Here is a 26409-nt window from a genome sequence, read left to right as displayed (position 1 = left end):
ACCACCCATTCATCATTCACACACACTTTCTCTCTCATACTCTCCCTCTGTCTCAAAAAGAAGAAGAAAAAAAAAAAAAGTACGAACCTTCCCCATACTATCTTAACAATAATTGATGAACATAAAAATGCGATATAATAAATATGCAAAACATCCAAGACCCTTCCTATTGCTTCCGACGAACACAAACAACCCAACGAGAAACAGACAAAACAACCAGCTGCTCTCTCTCTCTCTCTCTCTCTCTCTCTCGCTCGCTCTCCTCTCTCTCTCTCTCTCTCTCGCTCTCTCTTCTCTCTCCTCTCTCTCTCTCTCTCTCTCTCTCTCACAAGCAACCCTTGAGAATGTTGTCAAATGCAACCAATTCATGAATTCCCCTTAGCTACTCTGCATACAAAACTTTGACCTGTAACCTACTTTGCATACAAAACTGACCTGCTACTTTACACATCAAAGGACTGGCTAACCTAGGCTACTACTGACCGACATTATACTTAGAATTAGATTTTAACAGTCATTTGGAGTATGTCTTGAATGGTTGAGAAGCTAGCCACTGTAGAAACACAGTTTTTATATTAAATTACTTAATCTTTTTGTTTATACAGTGACTTTGGTAGACCTTTACAATAGTTGGACCCTGATTCCCACCAGTCATTGGCCAGGACAAGTTCCTCATAAATAAATAGGCTAGATGTAACCTTTCTTATATAGGTAGTGCCAGGTCCTGACGTAACCAGATCTTCCTTACCTAACCTAACTTAGGGACCTGGCCTGGGCAGTGGAAGACTCCCCTGGCCTCCCACAAAAGGCGGTAACTTGTCCTGGTGGGCAAGTAACGGGAACCAGGCCATACAGTCATTGTAAAGTTTTACCCTGGCTTGTTTCTTAAATGCAGAATAAGCAAAAACAAGAGTATGGTAAAAAATGCATGAATCACAAAGCAACTATATGGACAATCATCAGTACAAGCTTTATGTGGTTTCTATCAGAAACAGTTATCCTACAAAGTAAATAAAGCCCACACTAGGCCTTCAGTTTCGGGAGCCAAGGTAGCCGGTACTTCGGTAACTGCTCCCTCCACTAGTTCGAAGAAATACGGTTTTAAGAGTAGTGCTGCATCGGGCCTCAGTCTGACTGAGATGCCTCGAATGCTCAAGCCTCTACAGATGCTCGCACATCCCTAGCTGTTGACCAAGGTTCCTCTCTTTGTACTAATGAGGCACAGGATGAAAGAAAGGGAAAAGACACCCAGGTGCCACGACTCTTCCTTTCCAGTACCTCCACCGGTACTTAGCCAGAGACCCGAACCAGTACCATGGTGTCTAATCAAGTACTACCTGGAGAGGCAAGGGTGAGGTCTCCTGGTCAGGCTCCTTCTGCAAGGCATTCAGCCCTGAAGGACTCCAGGGCTCCAGGGCACGTCAAGAGAGGATCAAATGCTCTTGTCTGAGGGCCGTTTCCTTGACTCCTCCCAGTACCCCATTGTGTACGTGTGAGAAGGGCAACGTGTAATTTGCCTACCATTTCCAAAAACACTATAAAAAAAGGTTAGGGAACACCTTCAAAACAACAATAGTGCAAATTGAGAAAATAATCATATCCTTTATACAGTGGGCCCCCATATTCACGGACTCACTGATCCGCTGATTTCTCTCTGGACCATATCTACTCATTATTTGCGGGGGATTCGTCTATTCGCTGGGTTTTCCGATGATAAATAAACACTAATTAGTGTATTTTGATGTTATTTTCATACCTAAACACATTTTTATGATACAAAAATTATTTACTAATTTTAAAATATTAATATTGATCATTACTGTATTAGTAAGTTTGATTAGATTAAATATCACAATAACAATAATAATTCTCTCTCTCTCTCACAGAGATGTGTTTTTCGTATGATAAATAAATGATTTACTAATATTCAAATATTAATATTAATGTAAAGAGCAATCAATTCATTAAAGAAAATACTAAAGTGAATTAGTAAGATTTTAGTTTATTAATAAAAAAACGATGTAAGAATTAAGGAAATCCCAGTCTTCACGCATCTTTCTTTCAAACTCCAGGTCCAAGCTGAGGTCCAACAGCTGTCAAATATATCAAGTAATGTGACAGGAGGGGAGGGAGTGTGTTCTCTCTCTCTCTCTCTCTCTCTCTCTCTCTCTACTGAGATTAGAGATTTTTATGGTACACATATGTATAATATGTTTATTAATATTTTCAAATAATAATAATAATAACAGCAACACCTTAACACCAAGAAATTAATGGAGAAAACAAGTGAGGTCAATGAAATAATGGGAATAATACACACCACCAACATCACAGAAATAAATAACTTGGCATATGCAGGAGCAAGATTAGTAGCAGAACTGATGGGGATACGGACACCAACACCACCAACACAACCAACCCAACAGAAACCAAACAGCAACCACCTTGGAAAAGGCGCCTGGAAAAGCAAATCATGGTGATGAGATCTGACTTGAGTAAACTGAAAGAGATGGCAGAAAAAAGGCTAAGAAGCAAGGAAACAAGGGAGGAACTGATTGAGAAATACAAAGTACAGGAGAGGGGACTAAACAACACAATAGATGTAAAACAGAGGCTTAAGGCCAAAGCACACAAGATCCAACAGTACATGAACAGGAATAAGGGATACCATGAGAACAAACAATTCGGAACCAACCAGAAAATACTATATAGCCAACTAAGAGGGCAAGACAACCATCAAGAAATTCCTGAAGCCGAACCAAGTAAGAGACTGGGAAAACATATGGAACAATCCGGTATCACACAACAAACATGCAACATGGCTCCAGGAAGTCAAGGAAGAAGAAACAGGGAGAATAAAACAAAGATTCACTGACATCATGACAGACACAGTCAGACACCAACTAAAGAAAATGCCCAACTGGAAAGCCCCAGGTCCCGATGAAGTCCATGGATACTGGCTCAAAAACTTCAAGGCTCTACACCCACGAATAGCAGAACAACTCCAGCAGTGTATCACCAATCACCATGCCCCCAAACAGATGACCACAGGAAGAACATCCTTATTACAAAAAGACAAGAGTAAGGGAATTATAGCCAGTGACTACAGGCCTATCACCTGCCTACCAATAATGTGAAAGTTACTAACAGGTATCATCAGTGAAAGGCTATACAACTACCTTGAGGAGACAAACACCATCCCCCACCAACAGAAAGGCTGCAGAAGGAAGTGTAGGGGTACAAAGGACCAGCTCCTGATAGACAAAATGGTAATGAAGAACAGTAGGAGAAGGAAAAGCAACCTAAGCATGGATTGGATAGAGATTATAAGAAAGCCTTCGACATGATACCACATACATGACTAATAGAATGCCTGAAAATATGTGGGGCAGAGGAAAACACCATCAGCTTCCTCAAAAATACAATGCACAACTGGAATACAATACTTACAAGCTCTGGAATAAGACTAGCAGAGGTAATATCAGGAGAGGGATCTTCCAGGGTGACTCACTGTCCCCACTACTCTTCGTAGTAGCCGTGATTCCTATGATAAAAGTACTACAGAAGATGGATGCTGGGTACCAACTCAAGAGGCAACAGAATTAACCATCTGATGTTCATGGACGACATCAAGCTGTATGGTAAGAGCATCAAGGAAATAGATACCCTAATCCAGACTAAGGATTGTATCTGGAGACATCAGGATGGAGTTTGGAATAAAAAAAATGTGCCTTAGTCAACATACAAAAGGGCAAAGTAACGAGGACTGAAGGGATAAAGCTACCAGATGGGAGCAACATCAAACATATAGATGAGACAGGATGCAAATACCTGGGAATAATGGAAGGAGGGGATATAAAACATCAAGAGATGAAGGACACAATCAGAAATAATATATGCAGAGACTCAATGCGAAATTCAATGCCGGAAATATGATAAAAGCCATAAACACATGGGCAGTGCCAGTAATCAAATACAGCGCAGGAATAGTGGAATGGACGAAGGCAGAACTCTGCAGCATAGACCAGAAAACTAGGAAACATATGACAATGCACAAAGCACTACACCCAGGAGCAAATACAGACAGACTATACATAACACAAAAGGAAGAAGGGAGAGGACTACTAAGTATAGAGGACTGTGTCAGCATCAAGAACAGAGCACTGGGGCAATATCTGAAAACCAGTGAAGACGAGTGGCTCAAGAGTGCATGGGAAGAAGGACTGATAAAAGAAGACGAAGACCCAGAAACATACAGAGACAGGAGAATGACAAACAGAACACAGGACTGGCACAACAAACCAATGCACGAACAATACGTGAGACAGACAAGAACTAGCCAGTGATGACACATGGCAATGGCTACAGAGGGGAGAGCTCAAGAAGGAAACTGAAGGAATGATAACAGCGGCACAAGATCAGGTCCTAAGAACCAAATATGTTCAAAGAACGATAGATGGAAATAACATCTCTCCCATATGTAGGAAGTGCAGTATGAAAAGTTAAATCATAAACCACATAGAAAGCGAATGTCCGGCACTTGCACAGAACCAGTACAAAAAGAGGCATGTTTCAGTGGCAAAAGCCCTCCACTGGAGCCTGTGCAAGAAACATCAGCTACCTTGCAGTAATAAGTGGTATGAGCACCAACCTGAGGGAGTGATAGAAAACGATCAGGCAAAGATGCTCTGGGACTATGGTATCAGAACAGATAGGGTGATGTATGCAAATAGACCAGACGTGACTTTGATTGACAAAATCAAGAAGTATCATTCATTGATGTCGCAATACCATGGGACACCAGAGTTGAAGAGAAAGAGAGGGAAAAAATGGATAAGTATCAAGACCTGAAAATAGAAATAAGAAGGATATGGGATATGCCATTGGAAATTGTACCCATAATCATAGGAACACTAGGCACGATCCCAAGATCCCTGAAAAGGAATCTAGAAAAACTAGAGGCTGAAGTAACTCCAGGACTCATGCAGAAGAGTGTGATCCTAGAAATGGCGCACATAGTAAGAAAAGTGATGGACTCCTAAGGAGGCAGGATGCAACCCGGAACCCCACATATAGATACCACCCAGTCGAATTGGAGGATTGTGATAGACCCCCCCCCCCCAAAAAAAAAAAAAAAAAAATAATAATAATATTAAATGTATACTTGTGATTACAAAAATCATATGTGAAAGTATTTTACAAAAATACTATGCTAATCTTTCCATTTCTCTCTCTCTTACAGAGATGTGTTTTTTTATGATAAATAAATGATTTACGAATTTTCAAATATCAATATTAATGTAAACAGCAATAATATAAATTCATTAAAGAAAATGCTAAAGTGAATTAGCAAGATTTTACTTTATGAATAAAAAAATTATGTAAGAATGAAAGGAAATCCATTCTACCCCACATTCGTGTCTTTGAACTCCTGGTAGCCAAGCTGAGATGGCTGGGGTCCAACAGCTGTCAAATATATCAAGTAATGTGACAGGAGGGGGAGTGTGTTGCCCACTCAAGATCATGCAGTTTTCTCTCTCTCTCTCTCTCTCTCTCTCTCTTATTGAGATGAGAGAATTTCTATAGTACATGTGCATATGTTTATTAATATTTTTGCATAATAATAATAATAACTAATTTCAAAATTAATATGTGTTAGTATTTTAAAAAAAATACAATATATCCATTTCACTCTTTTAAATAATAACTCTCTCTCTCTCTCTCTCTCTCTCTCTCTCTCTCTCTCTCTCTCTCTCTCTCTCTCTCTCTCTCTCTCTCTCTCTCTCTCTCTTGCCGCACGAGATACATGTATGTCATAGTGGTAACTCTCGCCCTCTGTTTGGGCTGGAAGTGTATGTATAAGTATATCTTTAAGGGCATTACTACATTTATGGTAAAATTATATACAGTACTAGTTTTCAAATAATATTAAGTCTAATGAGATAAAACAATAACAATAAAACACACACTCTCTCTCTCTCTCTCTCTCTCTCTCTCTCTCTCTCTCTCTCTCTCTCTCTCTCTCTCTCTCTCTCTCTCTCTCTTACGTATGTTTATTTGTTTTTGTAGTATAAATAAATGATTAACCCTATAACTAATTTTCAAATATTAATAAGATTAATAAAAAAATAGCAATTCCCAGTCTTTTTTATCAACTTGGAGGAAGTTGGGAGGGGGAGTAAATGACAGTTTGATATACGAATTGGCGGAGGGGAAGCAGTCAGAGTTTAGGGTTCTCTCCTCTCCTCTCGTTTAGGAGTCTCCTCTCTCTCTCCCTCTCTCTCTCTCTCTCTCTCTGCTCTCTCTCTCTCTCTCTCTCTCTCTCTATTATTGTTCTCTGTCTCACAAATAAATCATAATTTCACTCTTGATGGTCAAATATAATATGTTGTTGTCATTCAGTGCTCTCTCTCTCCTCTCTCTCTCTCTCTCTCTCTCTCTCTCTCTCTCTCTCTCTCTCTCTTATTGTCTGTAGGTATATTTTTTTAATGGTAAAATGTTTAAGATGACTTTGAAATTATATATTAATAATATAACCTCAAAGATTAATACAGTAATAGGTTAGTATGTAATTTTAGGTATATGTGAAGTAGGATGTTATTTAAGGTATGCATTTTGTATCTGAACTTTCAAGATAGGCAGTTATAAGCATTTTTAGCGGTGGTTTTAACTATTCGTGGGTTTTAACTATTCTGCTTCTCATTCCCCGCAAATACGGGGGAACACTGTACTTGGATTGTTTGATATATAACTGTTTGCTGTTTCATTATAATCTTGGTGAGAAAATGTACAAATTACCATGCATCATAATCACTGAAAAAATTAACAAATTACTGTGATTCAACCATTGATAATATTGAAATTGTGTTGTACGAGAAATTAGACTATCATAAATGAACCAACTTGAGGTGTTTCAAATGGTAAAATACATACTACTGATTAGAGCAACTAGATTTTATAAGTACAATATGTATTGTAAATTTACTGTCATTGAAAGATTTATTTGTTAATACCATTTCAATCCAATGTATTTGGAATAACCTGGCTTATGCTGATTATTTTTTCAGACTATATTGATGCTAAACGCAAGCAGGAAGGATGGCTGAAAAAAAGGAACGAGATTTATTTACGGTAAGTTTTCATTGTTAGCTTTATTGACCATTTGAGTTATGATATATTGGTTGGAAATTATACTTAAATACTGAGTGTGTGCCATTTAAATCTAAATGAAAATAAGCATTGTATAAAAGGTCCCTTAGTTATGTAGTGCACTCTGTAATATTGAAGCTTTCCAAGGTTTTTTAATTAACCGGTATGGAGGAGTTATGGAGTTCCATTTGACAACGTATGAGAGAGGAGAGAGAGAGAGAGAGAGAGAGAGAGAGAGAGAGAGAGAGAGAGGGTAATTGGTGGTTGGATGGTTAACGGCTGAATTGGCTGTTGGTGGGTTCTGGGTTGTCTGCTGGTGCTGTTAGAGATCAGATTTCTGTGTTTTTATAGAGTTTGGTGTTGTTGCTTAAGAGTTGTTGTGCCTGTATTGTTGGATTTGTTGTGCTTTTGAGTTCCTGAGATTTTGTTCTATGTGATTGTTGTGGTTGAGGGTGGTTGTTTTTGTTATTCCTTGATGTGTTAGTGGGTGTGTGTTGCCTTTTGTGTTGTTGTTTTTTTCTTGTGTGTGAGGTTGTGGTTGTGTTCCTTGGTTGTTGTGTTGCTGTTGAGTTGTGGTTGTGTTCCTTGTTGGTTTCCTGTGTTGTTGAGTTGTAGTCCTTGGGTGTTGTGTTGTGGTTGTTTTCCTTTTTGTGTTGTTGTTGAGTTGTTGGGTTGTAGTCCTTGGGTGTTGTTTTGTTGTTGGGTTGTGGTCTTTGTTGTGGTTGATATCTCTGTGACCTCGACCGGTAGACAGCACAGGATAGCCCAGAGTTCTGGAGTGGTTGGTAAGTACGTATACCTTTTTAGTATGTATGTATGTATGGAAACACAAGTAAATGTATTTATAGTGTGTGTGTGTTCTAGTATAAAAGCATTTGCCTTAGTGCAGTTTTTTATTTAATTTCAATTTATTATGTATCATACTGAATGACCTATTTGGCCTCTGTTCTTGGCCTCAGGCCTAGACCTGGCATTTTATCTAATCCTTCGGGACACCCCTATGAGAGCTGAAAGTCAGCTGAGTGGTCTGGTTAAACTACTTTTATAGGAAATAATTGAGCAGCTTATTACCTATAAATTGTCTATGTGATGCACTGTAAATTCACAGTAATACTTCTCTTAAAATGTGTTAAAAATTAGTAGTCATTTCCCTAAAAAGTTTTTCCATTATAGGTGAAAAGAAATAAATCTCCCAAAAAGTCAGAAAAGAGGAAGAAAGAACCAGATGAAGACCATTCGGAAATAAAGAAGCTGAAGTTATCAGATGAAGTACCAGTCTATTTAGAACCTCTGACATACCAGGTAAGTTCTAGTTAAACAATTGATAGCTCAAGATTACCTTTATATTTATTTTTTTTTTTTTTATAGTTGTAAGTGTTGTATACATACTATTAATAAACGAAATAGATATAATTGGCTTTAATGTACTTTAAATACGTGTACTCAATATTGGTTATCGTTTTTATTTATTCTAAATAAAGAAAGGAGTTCTGTATGTTGTTAATAATGGTTATCATTTTTATTTATTCTGAATAAAGAAAGGAGTAAAGGAAATTCCAGCCGGATAATTGTTTGACTTTACTGAATCATATATTACAAAACGAAAGTACTATTGGCAAAAACTGTACAATGACACAGCAAAAAAATTTGTTTTAGAAAGCCATTCAGATTAAAATTTTAGTCATCAGTCATTCAAAGTAAGTTAGTTGTTTGAGGTCATCAGCATCATTTTCAAAGTTATGAGCAGGGTTATCAGGAGCTGTAGAGGGCCCTAGTAAGGAAATGGAAGGCTTGTAGAGGTAGGAATCCTGGGTGTATCTTCTATTTAGAATCTCATTAGTGTGGTCTGCTCGGTAATTTTAATTTTTGCTCGATAGATTTCACAATAGCATTGTAAGTGTTCATTTACTTGCCATTTGACTTGGCGAACCTTGTAACATTCAGGTCCAAGCTCTTTAGTTCTGGTATAGCTGCATTCACTTTGAAGAACACACCAGTAAACCAATTCACAGCAAACTTCTTTTCTATTTTGTATGTTGCATTTCTAACTTGGTTAAATCTTTGTTAGTTAGTTCTCCCAAGACAGAGTGTTCCACTAATTTTTCAATATCTTTCACTTCAGCATCAAAATAAGGCACTTTAACAAGTTCCACAGCTTTTTTATTAATGAAATTTGACTTGTTCAGCTTTTTAAAACCCTTGAAGTTATTCAGAAAATGTTTAGGTTTTTTTCCTTATGCTTTGAATACACTTTTCTGTCACTCCCAAGCTGAATTGTTTTTTTTATACAAAGTAATATGTTGACTGATTTTTAAACATCATAGAGGATCATTAAATAACTTTCTGTTGATGGTACAGCTTTGGAAAAAAGAGCCGGTTGTAAGTCTGCACAGTCGTAAAACAGATAGGTTGTTAGTGGGGAGTGACTGTATTTATTGATTTTTAAATTTATTTACTGTACTGGTAAATGAAAATTTTTTTACATAAAGTATAATAATGTTTTTGTCAGCTCATTTTGATTTGATTGTGGTCTGTTGGCAAAGTTTTTGTGATTGGTATTTGTACACTATGTGGCAATTATGGTATTTGTACACTATGTGGCAATTATGTATATGTGGAATATGCAGTTTATATGTTGTTACCCAACTTATTATCTTTACAGAATTTGCCTCCTGGGCTGGTCACCATAGGTTGCATAAGCAATGTTACAAAATACGATTTAAGTGTGAGTCTTCCTTTCATGATTTATGGAAGAGTTCCAATAACGCGAATAAGTCATGCATATACTTCTCTTCTGAAGAAGGTAAGAATTCAGTGAAAGTTTTCTTTTTCAAAGCCCTTTGCTTTTGTAGTTTGGTGATGCTATTCTTCTTATTTTATTTCATACTTGTCGTATGGTCATATGTTCTTGCGGGGCCTGTACGGGGTTAGTGCAATCAGTGCACCTCGCACAGTGCACTGTAGGCATTACTTAAGGTTCTTTGCAGTCCCTTCGGCCCCTAGCTGCAACCTTTGTCATTCCTTTTACTGTACCTCTGTTCATATTATCTTTCTTCTAATTTTACTTTCCATCCTCTTCAACAATTGTTTCACAATACAACTGCCAGGTTTACTTTCTGTTACACCTTTCAAACCTCCTTTACTCTCAGTTTCCTTTTCAGTGCTGAATGTCCGCTAATGTCCCAGCGCTTGACCTTTGGCCTAAACTCTATACTGTATTCCAGTTCCAGTTCCTGTAAGGTTACAAACTATTGTTCATATGAATAGCCTTTAGCATCATCCCGTTTGGTAATTAACGCTTAATAACAAAGTAGCTAATAGAAAAAGAAACCCACAAGATTACTGAGTACTTATCAGAGAGGTTAAAGTGATAGAAGGAAACAAGGTTTCTTTTCAGAAGATCCCATAAGCCAAGCTTTGATATTAAAAGAAGCTAAGATTGATCCTTCTGACCTGGAGATTAGGTTCTCTGCCCAACAGACTGATGGTGACTGCTCGCTTACCTCAATGGTTAATCCCACTGACCATCAGCTCAGGATATCAGAATGACAGGAGGAGATTAACAACTTTCAAGAGATAGGAAACCAGGACAGCCATCACATAAATGACAGCTCAACAACAAGAGGTTCCAGAAGACTGCTGGGCCTTGACCCAGTCTGATCACACAAATCTCTTGAGAAAGGGCCACAGATAAGACCTGAAAGTACTCAAGTGTTACTATGTAAATACTTAAGTAAACAAGTTATACTGAGTAATCATGTGGGTTTCTTTTTTCACCTTCATAGAAACACAAAGAAGTTTTGTAAAGTAGTCAATGGTGGAAGGTAGGTGAATAGCAGGGTAACGTATTGCCTGCTCACCAGTCGGTTACCCTGTCAGTTTTCTTTGGCCACAGTTGTTTCGTCCATGGTTATGGAACTTGGCTTGGTTTTAAAGCTTTGTGTTATTTATCAGATAATAATTTTGTGTTGTTGGTTGTTCAGTATGGTAGGGTTACTTCAACAGTGACTATTTATTACAATATTTTTATATTTTGTTTGTGTTTGTGGCGGTTCATTATGTCAAGGATACTTGAACAACAGTCGAGTTTTTTCTTGCTTTGGCAACTTTTTTTTACTCAAATAAAATAATACAATTATCTTAATTAGGACTATCTACTTTGGGGTAAAAAATAATTATAAAAAAAACATTGAAAATTAATTATTGAAATTTTATGTATAAAAACTATAAGGTATTATTGCTTGAGGCATAGCCTTGACACAGCCGCTGAAATCTTCAAATAAGGCGGATCAGTAGTCAGTTACCGGTCCAAGCACCTCAGTGGCATGGTCGGTATAGTGTTCGTGCCACCTCGTTGGCTGTGAGTTTGATTCTCGGACATTCTACCAAGGGGTGAGAGATGTGTATTTCTGGTGATAGAAGTTCACTCTCGACACAGATCAGAAGTCACGTAAAGCCCTTGGTCCCATTGCTGAATAACCGCTGGTTCCATGGAACGTAAAAACGCCATACAAACAAACAATTACTAGTCTAGTCGTTGGTAGTCCCTCTGACCAGACGTAATCATTTCAATTTGCTTTTGGCCGTCATAGTGGAAAGACATGTTTCACACCACTCTCTATCAGACTGTTATTCACTGTTTTCTTCATTCTTCAATCTTGGTGGGATTTTTCCTCATTACTGTAGTGTAATTGTGTATTTTATGTGGTTGTATAAGTGTGTTTAGTGATGAATCCACAACAAACCCTTGATTTGCAGCCTATGCTGTCCTTCAACCCTGGCTGGCACTGCTCCCGGGGTCTGTAGAAGTTTACCCTCACTCCTTTTGTGCTTCTTGCTGAGGGCGTGAGTGCGATGGTGAAGTAATGTGTACAGAGTGTTCCCTTTGGTCTGCTTCACAGTGGGGTAAGTTTGCTGGGAGGAGGAGATATGTTAGGAGGCCCAAACCTGTGGTGGGGAGTAATTTGCCCCAGCACACCTACGATAGCTAACCCCTCATCCTCTTCCTACTTCTTTCCTGGCAACTGTCCTGTGCTCTCTGCCATCCCTTCAGGGGAGGCGTCTCTCTCTCTGCTTCTTCCTCGGATGAGTTGAAGGGGGAAAGAGAGGGCGGGGGAGGGGGGGCTGTGCCTATGGACCAAGGTAATACTCTTCTTAGGATCTCTTCTCGCTTAACCCTCTTACGCGGAAGCGGTAAAAAAAAAAAATTGTCTCCCGTGTGCCGGAGGTGTTTCAGAGTGAGCGCGGAAGCGGAAAAAATATTTTTTTCAAAAAATCACAGCGCGCTTAGTTTTCAAGATTAAGAGTTCATTTTTGGCTCCTTTTTTTGTCATTGGCTGAAGTTTAGTATGCAACCATCAGAAATTTAAAAAATTATCATTATCATATATAAATAATGCGATATATGATAGCGCAAAAACGAAATTTCATATATAATTGTATTCAAATCACACTGTGCGCAAAACGGTTAAAGGTAACAAGTTACTTTTTTTTCGTTGTAATGTACACTAAATTGCGATCATTTTGGTATATAACACATTGTAAAACGATAAAAGCAACACAGAGAAAATATTATCACAAAATAATGCATGAATTCGTAACGCGCGGACATAAACAAATATTTTGTTCATGAAACTTACCTGACAGATATATATATAGCTGTATTCTCCGAAGTCCGACAGAATTTCAAAATTCACGGCACACGCAGTGGGCGGCCAGGTGGTAGTACCCATTCCCGCCGCTGGGAGGCGGATATCAGGAACTATTCCCATTTTCTATTCATATTTTTTCTGTCGCCGGTCGGTAAACAACTGTTTACAGACCTCCGCCTAGGATTTTGAAACTTCATTAGCCGCTTAAGTATCCTAATTATTCTTTCGATTATTAACTTGGATTTGTGGCTAGGCATACGCTATCGTAAATTTTTTCATTGCATTTGATGTCTGAAGCTAGTTAGCCTAGTTTCAGACTTTGTTGTCTGCATGCGGTAAGGTGAGGCTACCGGAACTTTCGGTAGACACTCGCTTAGTATATATGATGTTTACATGTTTTCTTTGCATAAGTTCAATGTAATTAGTGTAATGTGTGACTGATTACGGAAGAAGGAGGATTCATGTACGCATTTTAGAGCGTGTTAGAATCAGGAGTTTTCCTCCACAGTAAACAGAAGTTAGAAATAATGAACCTTCTAACCTCCTGTAGATTTTATTTTGCCTAACCCTGTGGTATGGCTTACGGGCCTAGAAGAAGTGTCTGCTAGAGGATTACATCAAGTAATCTTAGACTAAAGTGCTTGCTCTCCAATCAGTGTTGTGAAGTGTAGTGCCCCTTGTGTTGTGGAGGGGGCGTCAGATCGGCCCCATAATGCCTCTAGGCCTGGACCTCTGTCGGACTCCCAGGACTCAGGGAGAGGGCATGTCGAAAGCTGCAAGAGGGTTACGGGGGCTCCCCACCGATCTGGCGTCCCTTCGGCAGGACCTGTTGACGCTTCCCAGGCTGCTAAAGATCGTGCACGTGCACGAATCTTGAAGGATTGCTTCTCGTCCTCCGAGGCGTCCTCCCCGCGCAAGGGTTGGAGCTCTCGGAAGGACTCGCGCCCTCTAAGAAGCTTTAGAGAAGAGGACGCTTCACGTCCTCTCTCTCGTCAGGAGGGAACGTCAGATCGGCCCCATAACGCCTCTAGGCCTAGACCTCTGTCGGACTCCCAGGAAACCAGGGAGAGGGCATGTCAAAAGCCGAAGGAGGGTTACGGGTTTTTCATGCTGATCTGGCTTCCTTTCGGCAGGTCCTGTTGTCGCTTCCCAGGCTGCCGAAGATCGAGCACGTGCACGAATCTTGAAGGACTCGCGCCCCCTAAAGAAGCTTTAGAGAAGAGGACGCTTCACGTCCTCTCTCTCGTCACGAGAGGATGAAAGAGTCCTGTGCCCTGTCAGGGCTCTCGAATTTTATTTACATAAACGAAGGAAGTAAGAGGTCCTTCAGGTAATGTATGGTGCTCAGGAAGAGACCACTTTTACCCTTTTCGAAGATTGCACTGGCTCTTTTCCTAAGGGACATATTAAGGAGGCTCATTCATCTTGCCAGAAGAGTGATTTGAGCCTCCTGCGAGTGAACGCTCATGAAGTTAGAGCTGTTTCAACCTCGCTAGCATTCCAAAAGAATTTGGTAATCAAGGACATTCTAGATTCCACCTTTTGGAGGAGCAACTCAGTATTCGTCTCCTCTCCTCATGGCGCTCCGTATACGTTATGTAACGTTCGCTTTACTTCGAAAAAGCAAGCTGATAAGTTTGACGTCCGGCAAGCTGCTTTGCACAGTCAAACAACTTATGTCTCTGGTTCGGCATAAGAAGGGCAATTTAGACGTGAGGAAGCTTTTGGAGGTGCTCGACGTCCTATAAGGAGAGACATTCTCCAGGACGCTCGGCAAGCACCTTGCGAGGGTGTCTTTCGGAAGCTCGGCGTTCCTTTGCTGAGTGCGTTTCTGGAGATGTTCTTTTGCATTACTAAGACGCAAGTTGTCGCACAGGCGGCCACTGTCTTTGTAAGAAGGTATGAAGGTCATTAAGGCCCGTCTTGAAGACGAAAGCCATACGTCTTCCTTTAGTGTTCACACACTTCAGGAGCAGCGTGCGGCTCTCCATGGAGACTCGCATGAGGACGTCCCTTGAAAATATTCAACGTCATACGCAAAACACGGTTCGTCATAACATTGAGATGTTGGCAAGGTCGCTCGCCAGGACGCCTCTTGGCGGGCCTTGCATGCATCAGGGCGCTCAACGAGTTCCTCTCTGAAACGTCGTTCAGAAGACTTGGTGTTCTCTGCTCAGACACGCTCGTAGCTACGCAGGACGTTTTTTGAGGACGCTCAGCAGGACGCTAAGCAGGACGCTTTTGAGGACGCTCGGCAGGACGCTTATGAGGACGCTTTTGTGGACATTCGCCAGGACGCTTCGGTGGAAGCTCGGCAGGACGCTTCGGTGGAAGCTCGGCAGGACGCTTTGCGAGAGAAAAGACTTGTAGAAGGCGTCTTATTTGCTGTTCAGGACGTTTCTTAGGACGCTTGACGCTTTATAAACGCTCGTCAAGAGGAGGTTTTTTCAGGACTCTCCACAGGACATTCCTTTACAAAATTTTTAAAAAGGATTCGGAGTTAGCGGAGAGACATACCCGAATTTTTTCTTCGATCCCTCTTTCCTCTTCATCGATTTCTCTGAGAATCGGGAAGATTAAATACTCGGATTCCTGGGTGACTTTCGGTCATGTTAAAGGGTTTTCACTTTGCTAATAGTTTTGTCAAGTAAGGACGTTTTCCCCATTGTCAAGATACTAAACGTTTTGTCATTTAAGTGGGGGACCCCTCATAAATGGGGTAGTTCTCATTGACATAGATTTTAACGTTTTTGTCGTTTAAGCGGATAAACTCATTAACAAATTTCGGAAGAGCTCTCATTCATTTTCAGAGGCTCATCCGGGAAGTAAGAAAAAGACTTGTAGACTAGATCCAGGAAGTCTTATGTCCAATATCATAAGAACATTGAACGGTCCTTTTCGATCCTCGGTTCTCTCTTGATGATCTCTATTCGAATATTACTCCCTTTTCTTGGCAAAGAGTCTTGGCAAAGAGTCAAAGGAGTTCTTTTAAAAGTCTCATTCATTAGAACGTGGACAGTCGTTTTCTTTCCTTTCTCTCTTCCTCGTCGAGGAAAGATGTAGTAGAGAATTCGATGTTCAAATTACTACAATACTTACGTAGTTTATCTTTGCGTCATTTTGCTAACGCATGGGTCAAGTCATATACGCATATCGTATTTACCTCTGCGGATAGAAGCCGAAAGAACTGTTGTTCTAATGTATTTATTTGACACTCCCTTCAACCTTCCAAGAGTTTTCGGAGTAAGAACAACTCTTCAGGTATTGTTACGACAACACCAACTCAGCTTCTGTATTTAGCGAATTCTGTTTCGTTTAAATAGGCCTGCTTGAGAGTTTCCTTTTGCTCGATAATATCATACCTATTCCTTCGTAAAGGGAGTAGCTGGCATCTCAGGCAGATAGTATTCTGTTCACCATTGAAGCTTTCCTTCGAGGAAGACTTCTCCTTCACTCTTTTTGATAGAGATCGAAGGTGGTCGATCTCCAATCCTTATTTTGTTTTCTTGAAGGAAAGAATTTAGGATGGAGATCGTTGTTCAGAATCCTATTAATATACTACGTATATTAACCTCGCGACATGATTCTACTAAGCAGTTGAATTGTCCGAGGGTAGGCGCATATCCTAGTTATTCTACGGATTGCGACTTAGACGAGAAGTATTCTAATTGAACTGCAACACCAACTCAGCTTCTGTATTTAGCGAATTTTGTTTCGTTTAAATATGCCTGCTTGAGAGTTTCCTTTTGCTCGATAATTTCATACCTATCCCTTCGTAAAAGGAGTAGCTAGCAACTCAGGCAGATAGTGCGAGACGATGAACAAGGCTGCTGTTACTGTGATCTACGCAGTACCGGCTAGCTCGGTGTCATGCGCGGTTGGTTACGTCTCTCTCCCTTGCGGGAATGGCTGAATAAACCGTCTCTCTGCCCTACAATCATGGATTTTAGCCTCGGGTTGAGGAAATTTCTAGTAATCATGAATGAACATGCCTTCCGTTTACTTAGAAAATTTCAACAAGATATCTCTTATACTTGTTCGGTGCGGGTGTACCGCACGGTAACAGAATTCTGTACGAATCTACCGCGGCATAGCACTATAATAATGCTCTCCTGCTTATGCAAAGCGCAGCCTTATTTAGGGAAGGAAGCAGGCTGAGTGAGGGAATGGATGAGTTTGCTGGGGACCATTTCCTCGCTGGAGAAGCTTGTTTTCCCTGAATAAACAGCAATTCAGACCTCTACAATTTTTCCTCACGAAGAAATTGGAATAACATCAAAGATCTAGTAATAATTCTAATTTTCTCTCAACGGCTTGAGGATCACCTCGGGTGATAACGAGAGGGTGCCAGACATCCGAACAGAGGAACAGATGTTCTGGCACATTGTCTGAAAGAATTGGAAGCCAAATTGGTCGGCTCTCCAGTTCCTCGAAGGGTGAGTTTGGATCGAGTGGCCCAAATCATCTCGGATAATTTCTCAGCTCTCTCATAGCTCAAGAAGAGAGAATTGGTTATGGGCTTGGGCACGGAACGTAACGATCCTCAAAAGGTTCGTTAAACTAGTGCACGTCCGTGCGGTCTTCTCGATCGAAGGCAACAACTACTGACGTCTGAGTAATCCTCACTTAGAAGTATGTCGAAAGTGAGGAGAGACTGAGGGCGTCCTTTCGTTAAGTTTTTCGTAATATTGAAGACGAAGGAGCTTCCTCTTAAGTTGTTCCCTTATTCATGATCCTAGAGGATTAGCTTTAGTCGCCACATGTTGGCCTCTAAGAGGTTGGATTCACAGAGGTCAGGTAATTCAGAGAATTGTCCAAAGACCCTTCCCGAGAGAATCGGTGTAATCTAACATCGTCACTTAGTGAAGTATCTAATATCTCTCCTCTCTGAGTCTGAAGGCGTTCAGACTATCGAGAAGCGATAAGATCTTCAAGATTAATGGCAGTCTCTTGGCCAAGGCAAAGCAGTGCTGCCTATTTTCAGTGTTCAATCGGAGGGGCCGTTTCTGGAGATAGTGAAGGGAAATGACTGTTCCTCCACCTCGACCTCTGTGAATTTCTTTATGGTTCTATCTTTCCGTATGAAGTATGAAAGATAAGCTAGAAGTCCTAACTATTGTAGAATATGCAAATATGTTGTTGACGGCCTCTAGGCTCAGAGATTCGGTTCTGTCAAACAACAAAGCTTCACGATCTTTGAGGTCTGGGGAGATCTTGAAATTCTCTGGATCGCAGGTTCCGGCATGGAACTTAGACGTAGTCTGAGTTTCTGATGCAAAAGCATTTCGAACCTATCCTTTCTGCGAACTTAATACACGTGACCAGAAAGGCTAACATTCTAACCGCTCTAGCCACGGCAAAGAGGGTTAGTGAGGTTTTAGCCATCATCAGAGGTTTTAGCTTTAAAGGACATAATGCGGTCTGTCCTCTAAGCCTTCCGTTCTTGATAGGAACGAAAACCTGTCTAACCCTTGACCCGAAGGCTTGGAGACCAAGGGTATGGCACAAATTATTGGGCAAGGGCATTAGAGAGTCCTGTGCCCTGTAGGGTCTCTCAAGTTTTATCTTGATAAAACTATAGAAAGTCGAGGTCAACGGACAATCTGCGGTGTTCCGTAAAAGACCAGACTGGTTCATGTCCAAGAACACCCTGGCATTATAGTCAAGGAGTTCTTTTAAGAAGTCTCATTCATTATGTTTGCATAAAGATTTGAGATTTTTTCTTAATATGAATGCTCAAGAGGTGAGGGCGCGGCCTCGGAAGCATTTCAACAGGGCATGACACTCAGTAACATCCTGAGTGCCACGCTTTAGCGAAGCAACTCTGTGTTCGCTTCACACTCCCGACGGGATGTGAAGACGACATTTGAGATCTGTAAGTCGCTAGGACCATACATATCCGTAGATATATTATTGGGGGCAGCAAGCAACACGAATCCTATCCTATAGAAAAGGGATAGGTGTGCTTTTAACTTTGAAGGGTTGGTCGCTTGAGGCGCGTTCCTTTTCTTTAGCCTAGAAGTTATGGAACTAACTTTGATAGGTTAGGTCAGGTGGTGGTTTTTAGCTTCGTTGCCCTCAGAAGTATGGTCATATGGTCTAGTCACATTGTGGTCACGCCCCCGTTGACAGATCATCTAGAGCGCACCAGCATTGCAGGTCTCTACCTCGCTGGCAACTCTAGTAACGCAGAAGCAGACTTTGGTGACAGTAATCACGAAGTCGGCTATGCTAACAGGTGAGGAACCAAGATGTATATCATCTACTTAATTTAGTTTCCCAAAAATCCTATTCTGTCTCTTCCCACCATCCGAAGGTGGGATTCAGCTATATATATATCTGTCAGGTAAGTTTCATGAACAAAATGTTATTGTTATAATACAATTAAGTTTGTTCATACTTACCTGGCAGATATATATAATTAAAGTGCCCACCCACCTCCCCTCAGGAGATAGTGGCACTGATAAAATATGAATAGAAAATGGGAATAGTTCCTGATATCCGCCTCCCAGCGGCGGGAATGGGTACTACCACCTGGCCGGCCACTGCGTGTGCCGCGAATTTTGAAATTCTGTCGGACTTCGGAGAATACAGCTATATATATATCTGCCAGGTAAGTATGAACAAACTTAATTGTATTATAACAATAACATTTTTTTCAAAAATTCACCATAAATCTAAATATTGTCCTAGAGACTTCCAATTTCTTTCAAAATGAAGAGAAATGATTGAATATTACTATACTGTAAGAGTATTAGCTTACAATTGCAGTTTTCGACCATATCTGACGAGTTAAAGTTGACCGAATGTCGAATTTTTATATATATATTTTTTTATATGCAATTATTTCGGAAATAAGAAAAGCTACAACCTTCAAATATTTTTCGTTTTATTCTACATGAAATTGCGCACATTTTCATATATAAAACTCTATGAAATGCCTAATATGAAACGGAGCAAATATTCCGAGAATGGTACGTACGCATTTTGGAGATTTGTGGCGGAGAATCCGTGCGCGGAGGGAAGGAAAGATTTTTTTTAAATTCACCATAAATCTAAATATTTTGCTAGAGACTTCGAATTTGTTTCAAGATGAAGATAAATGACTGAATATTACTAGACTGTAAGAGTTTTAGCTTACAATTGCGTTTTTCGACCATTTCGGTAGAGTCAAAGTTGACCGAACGTGGTTTTTTTTCTATTTATCGTGATTTTATATGCAAATATTAAAAAATGAGAAAAGCTACACCTTTCAATTATTTTTTTGTTGTATTCTACATGAAATTGCGCACATTTTCATATATAAAACTTTATGTAATGGCTAATTTAGAATGGTGCAAACATTACCACAATCGCACATATGATTTTTTCGGAATAGTTACTGCGCGGACGTAAAGAAAATGTTATATTTTTCATAAATTCACCATAAATCAAAATATTGTGCTAGAGACTTCCAATTTGTTGCAAAATGAAGGTAAATGCTTGAATATTACTAGAATATGAGCGTTTTAGCTTACAATTGCATTTTTTGACCATTTCGGTAGAGTCAAAGTTGACCGAAGGTTGAAATTTTTGCAATTATCGTTATTTATATGAAAATATCTCAAAACTGATTAAAGCTACAACCATGGGTTGTTTTTAGTTGTATTGTGCATGAAATTGCGCACATTTCCATATATAAAACTTTATATAACGGCTAATTTTAAAATGGTGCAAACATTACCACAATCGCATGTATGATTTTTTTCGGAAGAGTTACCGCGTGGACGTAAGGAAAAAGTTTTTTCATAAATTCACCATAAATCGAAATATTGTGCTAGAGACTTCCAATTAGTTGCAAAATTAAGGTAAACGATTGAATATTACTAAAATATAAGAGTTTTAGCTTACAATTGCATTTTTCAACCATTTCGGTAGAGTCAAAGTTGACCGAAGGTTGAAATTTTGGCAATTATCGTTATTTATATGAAAATATCTCAAAACTGATAAAAGCTATAATCATGAGTATTTTATTGTATTCTACATAAAAATTCACACATTTTCATATATAATACTTCATGTAATGGCTAATTTACAGTGGTACAAAAATTATGTCAAAGTGACGAAATAATTTTAGAGATGTGTCACAGATACTTTTTAGTGCGGCAAGAAAGAAATTCGCGCTTGCGCGCCTGCGTAATGATTGTAAACAAAACAACACCTTGATCCGTGAACTCCCAGCATCCCCCAAGGCGCGTGATTCAAAAGTTTTAGGCTGGTAGGCCTATAAGTATTTTTCCGCAAATTTAAAAAAAAACTTTTGTAAGTCGACGTAAAATACGTCCAGTCGGCACACGGGAGACAAAAAATGTTGACGTAAAATACGTCCAGTCGGCGTAAGAGGGTTAAAAGGTCCTTCTAAGTAAGGACGGTTCCCCCCTTTAGTTACCCGACCTTTCCTTCTGCAGGTGAGGTGGCTGGGCTAGGCCAAACATGGCCTTCCCTTGGGCTTGTGGGATCACCCTCAGTAGAGGTGCTGCTGATGCACCTAAGCAGAGGATCCAGCAGTGCTGTTACCCACATTGTTGTCACCACCAACCATGGCAACCATAACCCAGCCTGGCTACTACGCTCTGCCGCACCTGGTTTGGACCCACAACCCAACGAGTGTCTCCTCTTTGGTATCGATGGCTTCACAACACCACATACCATCACTCCACCTCACACCACCAGCAGTGCCTCCTCCTCCTGGATTCATGGTGGCACCACTGCCTGTGTCCAGGTTCCCTGCTCCACCCGTCTCCCTTTGTAGTGACAGAGGTGACCTCGCCTGCTATGCCTGTTATCATGCCCACTACTGCTCCTGCTCATGGGCCAAATCCTGCTCTTGTAGCTGGACCTGTCACTGTTGCCAACCCTGCTCCTGCCCATGCTACTGGTGCCCAGTTGGCTGATGTTCCTTGGGAAGTTTTGATTTCTGTCCTGCAGAAGCTGTCAAGAAGAAGAGATTGAAGTAGCTGTTGTTGTCTTCATCTTCGTCTTCGTTGTCATCATCATCATCTGCTACCTTCTCACCTCCCCCTTCAAAGGCTTCACGGCCTGAGAAGGGGAAGTTGACCTCCCCAGTCTCTATGAAGTCTCACCACAAGACTTTTAAGGGTCTGCATCATCCCTCTGGGGAGGAGGCAGTTGGCTCTCTCGTCAGCTCTCCCACTCCTTTGGGAAAGGGAACCGAGACACTGTCTCCAGGGTCTAGAGCCTCTGGAGTTCGAACTAAGATATGTTCTCCAGTCTCTAGTTCCAAGGGTGCTGCCCGCGGGACTGGGGTTGTGTTGGAGACTCGTTCACGAGTTTCCCTGAGTGCAACCTTCCAAGGGAGGTCATGGATCCACACTCAGTGATGGGGGGTCTTCTCTCTGCCATGGTGAGATGTTACTGCGCACTGTCTGATTAATCAACAGATATCATGCGTTTAACATTCGTCTGGAAATTTATAAATATCTAGAAATGTTCGTGAACTGTCGGTGATAAGATTAGTGTGAAAATAGTAGTATAAGGCGTCTTCTAAGTTAGTTTATCAAGTGAAATACTGTAAATCAGATCAAGATGGCAGTAAGTTCCAATTGTGGAAAAAAAATGGCGAAATTTAGCATGTTTAGGAAGGGAGCTGGCATTTCTCATCTATGAGATCAACAACAGCCATAACCAAAAAGATGCAAAAGCATTCATAGATATATTAGAAGGATATGATCCTTCAAACTGGAACAAATCAACAGAAAACATCTTGAAAATAATTTAAGAAGTTCCAAATAAAATCCAAGTGGTCAAGGGACTCATAAAGAAAATATACATAAATCAACATATTCCAACAAAGAAAATTAATAAGGTGAACATTGTGAATATCCTAATTGATGCAATAGGAAAAAGAATGCCAAAAGCATGCAAACTGAGTAAGGTGTGGTATAGCATAGTTAATCCACAAAACCTGATCAGAAAATGTTCTGCATGCAACATTCCGACGCATCCGCAATGTGCTGAAGTAATGCAAGATATGAGAAAAGATACCAGAATATTTTGCTCAACATGTCTATCATGGATAGACAATGTTATTACATCAAGACTGAATATACAAATAGTCGAGGATGAAGAAGAGGAAGAGGATGAAGAAGAAGAAGAAGAGGAAGAGGAAGAGGAAGAGGAAGAGGAAGAGGAAGAAGAAGAAGAGGAAAATGGAAGAGAAGTAAACAAAACTGAAATGAGAAAAAAATAAGGAAAACAAAGAACAAGATAAAAGTATGGATGCAGAGATACTCATTGATACTACATATGAGGCAATCAAGCAGCATACATATGAAGAAATAAATTACAACATGACAACACAAAAGAAAATCCCAAAGAGGCTCTACCCAGATCTGAACAATGATGGGAAAGAGGAAAAAATAGACAAGAAAGACGAAGTCTGCAACCTTTTGAAAAGAGGGAATTGCAGATTTGGAGAAAGATGTTACTACAAACATCCTAAGGTATGTAACAACTATGAAATATATGGTAAATGTGCATACCTAGACGGCTATGAGGATGATTGCAGAGATCTACATCCAAAAATATGCAAAAACCTAAAACAAGGAAAAGGATGTAAGTTCGACAAAAAATGTAAATATATGCACCCTGTAGTCGTGAATCAAAATCAAATAAATAATCCAATAATAAAATCCAAAATAAGAAAGAAACAAATAAAGAGAGGAACAAAGGATATCAGGTGAAAGAAAAAAACCAGCCATCACCGCGATATGCAGTGTCAGCAAAATATTTCCAAGCATCAGCTCCAAGATACAACTCAAGAGATAAGAACTGTATTTATGATGCAAGAGGATATTGCAGATACGGAGAAAATTGCAGATTCAGACACAAAATTAATAATTATGATGAAGGAAGATAAAATATTATGGAAAAGTTGGCTTTTTTAATGTCAGAATTTCTGGAAATGAAGAAAAGAACAACATACCAGAACAGGAAAGAGACATGGGAAAATCCTTATTATTACCCATATTAAATGAAGGAGAAAACACGCAAACCATCATAGTGATGAATGCGCAGGGTTTAGTTACGAGTAACTCAAAAAGAAAAATAGAGTACTTAGAAGAACTAACCCAAATTGAAAAGAAAATAGATATAATGAATACAAGTGAAACCTGGTATTCCCAAGAGACTGGGAATGATGATCAAATAAAAGGGTTCCAAATTTATAGATCAGATAGAAAAAATAGGAATCAAGGGGGAACCGCAATATATGGGAAAGACAAAAAACAAGGAAAAATATATGAGAATATAGTATCTCAGAATGTGAACTAATAGGGGTAGAATTTGAATCTGAAAAATTAATGAACATAGTAATATATAGACCCCCAAATACTAAAGAGTTTGACATAATAATAGAAAAATTGGATGATATATGTAGAAATCACAAGGACTGGACTATTCTCCTATCTGGAGACTTTAACTTTCCTTTCATAGACTGGAAAGAACGAATAGGAGATTGTGGTTGTATTTATACATATAAAAAAGAGAGTAATAGTAGTGCAGAAGATAAGAGGCAATTCGAAAAGCTATTAGATATGCTACTAGAATACAACATTCAACAAATAAATCACCTGACAACAAGAAAGGAAAATACTTTAGACATAGTATTTGTGAACGAGGTGAATTATGTTAAAGAAATAATAATTTATAATGCGAGTATTTCAGACCATAATGTCATAGAATTAACAGTCCATTCCAAAGCAAGTGAAAACAGAGATAAACAAGAAATTAAAAAGTGGGAAGGATATGGAAATTACAACTTCTACAGTAAAAATATAAAATGGTCAGAAAATAAATGAAGATTAAACAAAGATGGATAACATTTTCGTAAGTGATGACATAAGGGTAAATACGGAGATATTATATAAGATATTAGAGAAAATAGTGGATAAATATATACCGAAGAAGAAAAGTAAACATCAGTCATGCATACCAAGAGACAGAAGGATATTGTTCCAGAAAATCAGAAAGTGGAAAAAAGGTCTTGCAAAAGAAAAAAATGCATGGAAAGTTATAGAACTAAAAAGTAAGATAATAAATGCAGAACAAAAGATTATACAATCAAAAGAAAATGAAAAACAGGAATTGGAAGAAAAAACCCTAGTAAATATCAAGCAAAACCCCAAACTATTATACTCGTACGCAAAAAAGATGAATAAACCGAAGAATAGAAATAGGCCCTCTAAGAATGAAGGAGATTTAACGAATGAAAAAAAGGAAATATGCAACATATTGGCAGAACGATATAAGAGAGAATTCACCCCTAGAATTGATAATGAAGATAATGATATAGAAGGGACAAAAATAGTGAATATTTAGCTGACATAGATATTAATGAAGCTGATATTGTGCAGGCTATTAATGAAATTAAAAATGGAGCTGCAGCAGGGCCTGATGGTGTCCCTGCTATTTTGTTAAAGAAAGTAGTTCATTCTATCGCAAAGCCACTTGCAATATTATTAAGACAAAGTGTAGATACAGGCAAGATTTATGATGAGCACAAATTAGCATATATTACCCCTACTTTCAAAAGTGGATCAAGACTAGAGGCAAGTAATTATAGGCCTGTGAGTCTAATATCACATATTATGAAAGTGTATTAAAGGGTAATGAAGAAAAATATTACAAAACATTTAATAAAAAGTAATTTGTTTAACCCTCTTACGCTGATTGGACGTATTAAACGTCGAGTCAAAATGTCTCACGTATGCTGATTGGACATATTATACGTCGACTCAAAAAGTTTTTTTTTTAAATTCGCAGAAAAATACTTATAGGCCTACCAGCCGAAAACTTTTGAATCACGTGCCTTGGGGGATGCTGGGAGTTCACGGATCAAGGCGTTGTTTTGTTTACAATCGTTATGCAGGCGCGCAAGCGCAAATTTCTTTTTTATCGCACTAAAAAGTATCAGTGAAGCATCTCAAAAATTATTTTGTCACTTTGACATAATTTTTGCACCATTTTAACCCTCTTATGCCGAAGCCCTAAAAATCAAAACCTCTCCTGTATGCTGGCGCCGGTTTGGAGTGAGCGCGGAGGCAGAAAAAATAATTTTTTCAAAAAATCACAGTGCGCTTAGTTTTAAAGATTAAGAGTTCATTTTTGGCTCATTTTTTTTGTCATTGCCTGAAGTTTAGTATGCAATCATCAGAAATGAAAAATAATATCATTATCATATGTAAGTAATACGAGATATGGTAGCGAAAAAAAAAAAATTCATAGATAATTGTATTCAAATCACGCTGTGCAAAAAACGGTCAAAGCTAACGAGTTACTTTTTTTTCGTTGTATTGTACACTAAATTGCAATCATTTTGATATATAATACTTAGTAAAACAGTAAAAGCAACACCGGAAAAATATTATCACAAAATGATGTACGAATTCGTAACGCGTGGACGTAAACAAATGTTATTTTCAAAAATTCACCGTAATTCCAAATGTTGTTCTAGAGACTTCCAATTTGTTTCAAAATTAAGACAAATGATTTAATATTACGATACTGTAAGAGTTTAGATTAAAATTGCAGATTTCGACCATTTCGGACG

At 39.2% G+C, this 26409-nt stretch overlaps 1 protein-coding gene across 2 annotated transcripts in view; it reads left to right on the top strand.

Moving 5' to 3' along the window:
• The window catches only part of LOC135207379 (protein RRP5 homolog), a 150189-nt gene that overhangs the window by 5027 nt on the left and 118753 nt on the right, over window positions 1-26409 (top strand). For both annotated transcript variants that reach the window (XM_064239118.1, XM_064239111.1), the window contains exons 2-4: window positions 7068-7131; window positions 8323-8451; window positions 9812-9952. In XM_064239118.1, the coding sequence (XP_064095188.1) occupies window positions 7099-7131; window positions 8323-8451; window positions 9812-9952 (303 nt within the window). In that variant the 5' untranslated portion in view covers window positions 7068-7098. The remainder of the gene's footprint in view (window positions 1-7067; window positions 7132-8322; window positions 8452-9811; window positions 9953-26409) is intronic.

The sequence above is a fragment of the Macrobrachium nipponense genome, chromosome 11 (genome assembly GCF_015104395.2).
Source record: "Macrobrachium nipponense isolate FS-2020 chromosome 11, ASM1510439v2, whole genome shotgun sequence".
Taxonomy (NCBI): domain Eukaryota; kingdom Metazoa; phylum Arthropoda; class Malacostraca; order Decapoda; family Palaemonidae; genus Macrobrachium; species Macrobrachium nipponense.
The sequence above is the reverse complement of the archived record's forward strand: the minus strand, read 5'-3'. Positions and strand labels throughout refer to the sequence as shown.